Below are 7,798 nucleotides of genomic sequence, written 5' to 3'. Positions count from 1 at the left end.
TTGGATTAGGACAGTATGAGACAACAGAAACAAAGAGTTACGGATGTCCGGGTACCTTTTTCTGGGCAAAATAAGCCCAAAAAAGGACACACATTAACAGAAGATTAACCCTTAAAGGCAATAACCTGTTGCATATTCATACACCTCATACATGATGCATAAATTCCATTCAAACACAGGATTCTGTCTGGGCAGTGTCAGCTTCTTCCTCTGAATCCTGACAGAGTCTTCAGGGCTGAGCAAGGTGGGAAGAAGTTCATTTCTTCTGATAATGGAGAAACAAATTCTCTTTCTCTGAAGGATTCAGGTGTCCTGTGGCTGCTATCTCAGTGCAAGCCCTTTCTTTAAAAAAAATTATCTTACATAGCACAGTTTGTATTTTAACCCTATGTTATAACCTAAAACCACATTTAACACGCTATTGAAGAGAATTAATACAGCATCACTTTCTAACACAACACACATAACATTCACTTTAATTTTTTGAGGGAAGCCAATGCTAAAATACAGATTTCTTTCCCCCTCCGTGCAGGATGTGTGACAGGAACGGCGGGCGCCGGCTGCGGCAGTGGCTGATCGAGCAGATCGACAGCGAGCTCTACGCGGGGCTCATCTGGGAGAACGAGGACAAGTCCATGTTCCGCATCCCCTGGAAGCACGCTGGCAAGCAGGACTACAACCAGGAGGTGGATGCTTCCATTTTCAAGGTAGGGAGTGCCTTTTCTTTGGTGGTTCCTTGTCGGAACCCAGGAAATTCCTCTGGCTGCCCTGCAGCGCTCGAGACCCTGCCAAGGGGATTGGAGCCTTGGCAAAGGGCTCAAAACCCCCGTGCCTTTGATTTAGCCCTTGGAAAAAACAATTGCCAACTTTATATGAAGAATTACAAGTCAAGAGAGTTTGAGTAGAATGATAGTGAATTTATCACGGGGTGAAAATGTGGAATTTTGGGGTTTTTGGAATGGGGGTTCAGGGGGCAAGATGGAGGAACCTGGGCATGTCCAGCCTTTCTCCTTCTTCTTCTTGGCCTCCATCTTCTGCTGTGATGGTGGCACTTTTGGGTTGGTTTAAGGTGGCAGCTCACTGTCTAACACAGGTGATAAGTGTTGGGAAGTTATGGTAAATATTGTACAGGTAGTTTTTAGTATAAAAGACAACACCAGTGTGGCTCAACCCAACCTGCCAGACAGATCTCAGCAGGTCAGAGAAAGAATGTTATGGATAAGAAATAATAAACAACCTTGAGAACGAGAACAGAAAAATCCTGACTCCTTCTTCGACAGCCAGGCTGGGAAAAAGAAGCTTGAATATCTCGGAGCAGCAGAGATTCTGAGAGTCCCTGGGTCTGTGCTGCTGGTTTTGTCCCTTTGTGGGACATGGTCATGCTGTCTCTGGGTTTTACATCTTTAACCCTTGCAGGAAATGCTGCAGTTGGTCTCCTGGCTTTTTTTTTTTGGGGATGATTTATTCCTTTTCATCAAAATTTATGACCAGTTTTAGGTTTGTTTTCACCATGTTTGAATCCAGGTGTGATGTGAGAAGCAGCTTTTGACCTGCTCTGAACTCCTCATCAACTTGATGATAATATGCTGATGAGTTTGATGATAAAATGCTGGGTTTATGTTAAAAAAAAACCTAAAATGACTTTATAGGTGGGAAGGAAGGATTTCACTGAAGTGAGGGTTTCCAGTTTTGGAAAAAATGGGAAAATTCCATCCTGAAGCAAAAAGTTCAGGTCTTCCCCAGGAATTCCCTTCCCTCTGACCCCACTTCCAAGTATCTGTACTGGTGAAGGAATTTAATTTCAGTAACAACTGGTTTGGGAGTTATGAGGATAGCCTTGAGCTCAGCCCTCTGAAAATATAGAAATATCTATAAAAGAAATCAATCTGTATATTAAAAAAATCTGTAATGTTTTTCATTATTCCTTCAGCCTACCAAAAGCACAAATTATGTTCTGATCTTAGAGAAACCAATTATATTTATTAATTTATCAGTCAGGAGCTGGGAAATGAGGTTTACTTTGATTTTTGAGCAGCGATTCCTCGTGCTCCTGACCATTAGGTGCAGAAGCGAACGCGCAAGTGATGATTTTGCCCTCTGCTTTTTGCAAACCTGGCTTTTACAAGCCTTTCCTGCATTTCTGAGGTATTTACAAGCCTTTCCTGCGTTTCTGAGGCAGGCAGTGCTGCTGTGCACCCCAAACCCCCCCAGGTGTGGCGGCTGCGCAGGTGGCCGCAGTCTAGGAGTGAAACAGCAAATCCCCAAGAGATGCTCGAGAGGGTGCAAGATGCAAAATGCTCTCTGCAACCCCAGCTCTTCCTCCCTGAGAGGCTTTGTGGGGCTCACAGGGATGGATTTTCTTAGGGGTTTTTTTCTCATTCTTTGCTTCAGGCCTGGGCTGTTTTCAAGGGCAAGTTCAAGGAGGGCGACAAAGCCGAGCCGGCCACGTGGAAGACGCGGCTCCGCTGCGCCCTGAACAAGAGCCCTGACTTCGAGGAGGTGACAGACAGGTCCCAGCTGGACATCTCCGAGCCCTACAAGGTCTACAGGATCGTGCCAGAGGAGGAGCAGAAGTGTGAGTCCCCCAGGAAGGGGCTGTGAGTCCATCCTGTGAGCACAGCCCAGCACCTGAGCACAGCTCCCAGCCCTGCTCTGTGCTTGTCCTGCTCTGCAGGTGTCCCCTGGGGTGACAGGGAGAGGAGGACAAAGCCCAGGTTTGGGGTTTTTTAACCCCTTAAACCCCTAGGAAAGGTGGGACAGCTGCAGCTTTGTGGGAAATCCCCTTCCCTGAGGACGTTGTAGGGACAAATTCCACTTTCCCTGCCTGGGGGAGGGACATGAGCCTCAATCTTTTTTTTTTTTTTTAACTCCCAACTCCTGCCCTGTGGAGGGTGGTGGGGAGCTGCAATAAATCTGTTTTCTTGCTGGAGGAGCAGTAATTTTGCAGAGAGCTGCTCTGATGTCCGCTGTGGCTCAGCTCACTATAACTCTATTTGTGGTTAGAGGAGCCTGTGTCCTGTGTCCTGTTTTTTTTTTTTTTTAAGTTAAAAACTTACAAAAAAAAAGCATGATTTTGCACTCAGGAAATCTGCCTTTAGCATCTCTGTCCCCCCCAGCCTGTTCACACAGGGGCTGTGCTGCCACTATGCAAATGGCACTGCAGGTTCCCACCAGCAGCACCACTGCCCTGGGGTGGCTGGTGGAAAAAAAAGAGAAGCAGCAGCCCCAGCCCCAGTCTCTGGGGTGCTCAAAAAAACCCCAAACCCTCTCCCCTGCTCCAGCTCTGTCTCTGTCACCAGCCAGGCTTTTGATTTTTCTTGCTGCTTGTCCCTGTGCAGGGGGAAAATGAGTTGTAAAGTGATTTTTGGCCCCAAACAAGCAGCTCTGGAGGGGCTGTGAGCCTCTCCAAGGTGCTGTTGCGTGGCTCTGCTGTGGTTCCTGCTTTCACCACTTTCACTGGGTGCGAGGTTTCCAAAGCCCTTCGGGATGAGCTGTGCTTGGCAGCTGTGGCTGTTGTGGCTGCAGCTGTGCCTGTCCCTGCAGGCAAAGCCGGGGTGGCCAACGGGAGCAGCCTGAGCGATGTCACCGAGATGGACTGCAGCTCCTCCGCCATCGACGACCTCATCAAGGAGGTGAGGCCTCGCCCTGGCTGCAGGGGCAGGGCTTGGGTCAAGCTGTCAGCTTTGGGAAAGCGCTGCCTTCCCCACATTGCCGCTGCAGGGTTGGGTTTGCAGCTCCCTCAGGTGAGCCAGCACCAGCTCCTGCTTTCCTTGTGCGTCCAGCTGGGAGAGACCAGCACTGGGGATGGGTCTGTCACAGCTCTGTGCCCCTCCTTGGCCCTGTCACACCTGCCTGCTTGCCCTCTGTAGGGTTTTATTCAGATGCACAACCTGGGCAGTGCCAGACTTGGTCTTTCCAACCCCCCAAAAATTAGCTGGTGATGCCATTTGGGCCCTCCCTGAGGGCTCCAAGTGCCTTGCTGGAGGCATCAAACCCGCTCTGATCCCGGTGCCTGCTGTCCCACAGCCCTCCTGTGTGGATGAGTACCTGGGCATCATCAAGAGGAGCCCCTCACCCCCCCAGGAGACCTGCAGGAACCCCCCAATACCCGACTGGTGGGTGCAGCAGCCCAGCCCTGGTAAGCAGCCAACAGCTTGTGTGCTGTTTGGGAGGTTTTTGGGGCAGGAAAAAAATCTTCCTGTGCGGGGATAAACTGCTCCCCATCGTGTATTTTATCTTCCTTGTTAAGAATGTTTGAAGTACTCATGAAGAAATCCAGCTGGGAGCTTTTTGCTGGCATTCCCCATGTGGGAGCTGGGAAACCTGGGGCAGAAAATGAGGGAGCTGGTTGGGGAGAACTGGGGGATTGGGATTTGGGAATTTGCAGGCTCAGCTTGGCTTTCTGTGCCCACAGCGTTGCCCCTGATGAATGGATACTCCAGCTATGAGCAGTATCACTCAGGTAAGGCTCCTCACCTGGCCAGCAGGTGCCCCTCTCTGTTTGGGGTGGCAGGAGGTGGCTCTGACTCCGTCCCCCACCTCCAGGGAGGCTTTGCTTTGGGTTTAGGAGCTGCTGCACCCTCCTGATTATCCACATTGCCATGCTGGGATGAATCCTGCCTGGTGGCATAGGGGCAGAGAGCAGCTGCTTGGGATATTGGGATCAGGCAGCTTTTGGGATGGGGGGATCTGCCCGTGGCATGGGGGGAGTGTGGAGCAAAGGCAGGAGGAGGGGGTTCAATGTGGTTGAAACTAAACCACCAGAAGTTCCACCTCAACCTGAGGAAAAACTTCCCATGGAGGGTGTCAGAGTGGAGTTGTGGAATTTCCCTCCCTGGAGACATTCAGAGAGGAATTCGTGGAACAAACCCCACCTGGGTTTGTTCCTGTGTCACCTGCTTCAGGTGACCTGGGTGGTCCAGAGATCCCTTCCAACCCCAACCACTCCATGGTCCTGTAATACTGGGGGCTCTCACTTGCTGGTCAGCCCTGGAGATGTCCCTCCCCCAAGAGAGAGCCACTCCCAGGAGATTTGGGATTTGGGCATGGCGGCCAGGAGCACCTTTGTCCCTTCCCTGATGAGGCATGCACATCCCTCACCTCCCAGGTTATTCCCAGATGGTGATCAGCTTCTACTACAGCGGGAGGCTGGTGGGCCACGTCAGCACCTCGTGCTCTGAGGGCTGCAGGATCTCCCTGGGGCAGCCCTCGGGCCACGGGGAGAAGCTCTATGCCCCCGACGCCCTGGAGCACGTGCGGTTCCCCTCGGCCGACGCCATCCAGAACGAGCGCCAGAAGCAGATCACCAGGAAGCTCTTTGGCCACCTCGACAGGGGTGTCCTCCTGCACAGCAACAAGCAGGGCATCTTCATCAAGAGGCTGTGCCAGGGCAGGGTCTTCTGGAGCGGCAACACCATGGCCTACAAGGACAGGCCCAACAAACTGGACCGGGAGGACGTGGTGAAGATCTTTGACACCAATCTGTTCTTCCGAGGTTTGTAGGAACCTCCTGATTTTTTTTATTTTTTATTTTGGTGTCGGGATTTTCTGCTCTTTCCTGTGGGAAATAAATCCCCTGCATTGGGTGGTTGAGGATGGTCAGCCAGCTGATGTGGTGGACAATCCTGGGTGGCAGAGGTTTTGGGGTGGGGAAGCCTTCAGGAGGGTGGAGGAAAGGGTGGGAGGACAGGGATATGAATCTGGCCAGAAACTCCCTGGAAAAGCTGAGGTAATTCTGGGATCCCAAAGCCTTGAGACAATGCACAAAGGGTTTCTGGAGCCCCTTGAGACCCCCTTGAGCCCTGTGGTGGGGTTGAAAGGGTGGAACCCTTTTTCCTTGCACACTTTGAGTCCCTCCCTGCTGGGCTCCCAAGGATGAGCAGCTGACACTACCAGACCTAGGAAAGGATAATGTGGTGTTTGGGGTCATGTGGCAAATCCCAGACTGGAGGCTTTGCTTGAACCCACAGCTTCCTTGCGGGGTGTTTGATCCCAGGGATGTGTAACAAAGCCCCTGGAGGGCAAATTCCCAGTTTTCCTCTGTCCTTGCAGAGCTGCAGCAGTACTACAACAACCAGGGCCGCTTCCCAGACAGCAGGGTCATGCTGTGCTTCGGGGAGGAGTTCCCAGACGCCGTGCCCCTGCGGTGTAAACTCATCCTTGTCCAGGTATGGGCGGAGCTGGGATGAAAAGGGACCCAGGCAGAGTGGGAATTGTGCCAGCAGAGCCCCACCCCTGCAGCCACGGGGCATTTGGGTGCCTGGATTGGGGTGGAGGTGCTGTGGTGCTTTTCCACAGCCTCCTGAGAGGTGCTTGGGCTGCTGATTATCAAATTCCTGGTGCTGGGTTTGCAAACAGAGCTCCCTAAGGGCATGAGTTTTGTGAACTGCAGGGAAATCTTTCCTCTTCCTCCTGATCCTGCACTGGGACTTCTGCCTTTTCCCGTGGGAAATGGGGCAGTAAATCTCTGGAGTGCTGGATTTAAGATCAGTCAGTGATGTGGTCAACAGCTGTGATTGGCAGCAGTGGGGTTGGAGGGGGAAGAAGGGGTGGGATGTGGGGTCAATCCTCTTGGCTCTGGTCAGAAACTTCTCCTTGGGAGAAGCTGCACCAGTTGGGTTGAAGAGGCTCAGGACAGGTTTCTGGAGCCTCTTGGGCCAGCCAGGCTGTGACAGGGAGGGCACAGGCAGGGTGTGGCATCCCCTCTTGAGCAAGCAGAGACCCACCAGTCTGTGGGGCCCTGTGGGGATTTTAGAGGGTCAGAGACTGGTCCTGTGCCTCCTGCACAGCTCCTGACCTCGTCACCTCTTGCTGCCTTGGATGTCTGCCCCAGTGGATCACTCTGGACGTGCTGGGACACCCCCAGCCTGTCCTTGCGCCTCAATCTCCTGCTGGCAGCAGCTCCTGGGGCTGCTCCTTTATTCCTGGAGCTGCTTGTGGCGAGGCAGACCTGCTGTCCTGGCAGGACCCGGCCCCCTGTGCCCTGCTGTGTGTCCCCCAGCCTATCTCTGTCGGAGACATCTTTTGTGAAAAATCTTCTTTTAAGATTTTTCCTAGAGCTGCCTTGTTATCATTCTTTACTTTTCTATTCTTAGCTTAGCAGCAGCTTCTGAAAAGCTCTCCTGCTTTTCTTTTTAGTATAGTTATAGCATATGTATATATCTTAAAATAATAAATCAAGCCTTCTGATAATGGAGTCAAAGATCTCGTCTCTTCACCCAAGACCCCTTGTGACAACCGTCACACATCTCCACTGGCTGGAGCAGCAGAGATGCCCCAAGAGTTCACTCCTCACTCAATCCCTGCCCTTTTTGCTTTGTGCCAGGTGGAGCAGCTGTACCTGAGGCAGGTGGTGGACGAGGCTGGCAAGAGCTGCAGCTCCAGCCCCATGCTGCCCATGGCTGAGGAGCCCCAGCACGAGCAGGGCTACCGGATCTTCCAGGACATCTGCACGCCCCGGCCGCTCTTCAGGGAGAGCCAGCAGATCGCGGTGTGAGCCTGGGGCCCCCTCCCTGCTGGGCTGGCCTGGCCACACCCGACTGCTCCCACCAGTGCCTAAGTGTCCTAAAAAGGGACACTCAAAAGTGTCCTTGATTTCTGCTTATTTTTATTTTCTTCTTATTTTTTCTTTTTTTTTCGTTATTTTTTCCTGTTTTTTTTCTTTTTTTTTGATTTTTCTTTTTTTTTGTTTTTTGTTTATTTTTGTTTTGTTTATTTTTTCCCTATTTTTTTTCCCCTATTTTTTCTCTTTTTTCCCCCCTTTTTTTCTCTTTTTTTCCCCTATTTTTTCTCTTTTTTT

General features: G+C 51.5%; 1 protein-coding gene across 1 annotated transcript; it reads left to right on the top strand.

Moving 5' to 3' along the window:
- Positions 1-533: 533 nt before the first annotated feature.
- IRF8 (interferon regulatory factor 8) lies at positions 534-7,526 on the top strand. The gene is made up of 8 exons (XM_005424767.2): positions 534-707; positions 2,392-2,575; positions 3,544-3,632; positions 4,027-4,138; positions 4,415-4,462; positions 5,108-5,494; positions 6,052-6,167; positions 7,325-7,526. Exons 1-8 carry the CDS (start codon positions 534-536, stop codon positions 7,493-7,495), a joined length of 1,281 nt encoding a protein of 426 aa, XP_005424824.1. The 3' UTR covers positions 7,496-7,526.
- The last annotated feature ends 272 nt before the right edge of the window (positions 7,527-7,798 follow it).

This window comes from Geospiza fortis, unplaced genomic scaffold (assembly GCF_000277835.1).
Source record: "Geospiza fortis unplaced genomic scaffold, GeoFor_1.0 scaffold102, whole genome shotgun sequence".
Taxonomy (NCBI): domain Eukaryota; kingdom Metazoa; phylum Chordata; class Aves; order Passeriformes; family Thraupidae; genus Geospiza; species Geospiza fortis.
Note: the sequence above shows the minus strand (reverse complement) of the source record. Positions and strands in the feature narration are given on the sequence as shown.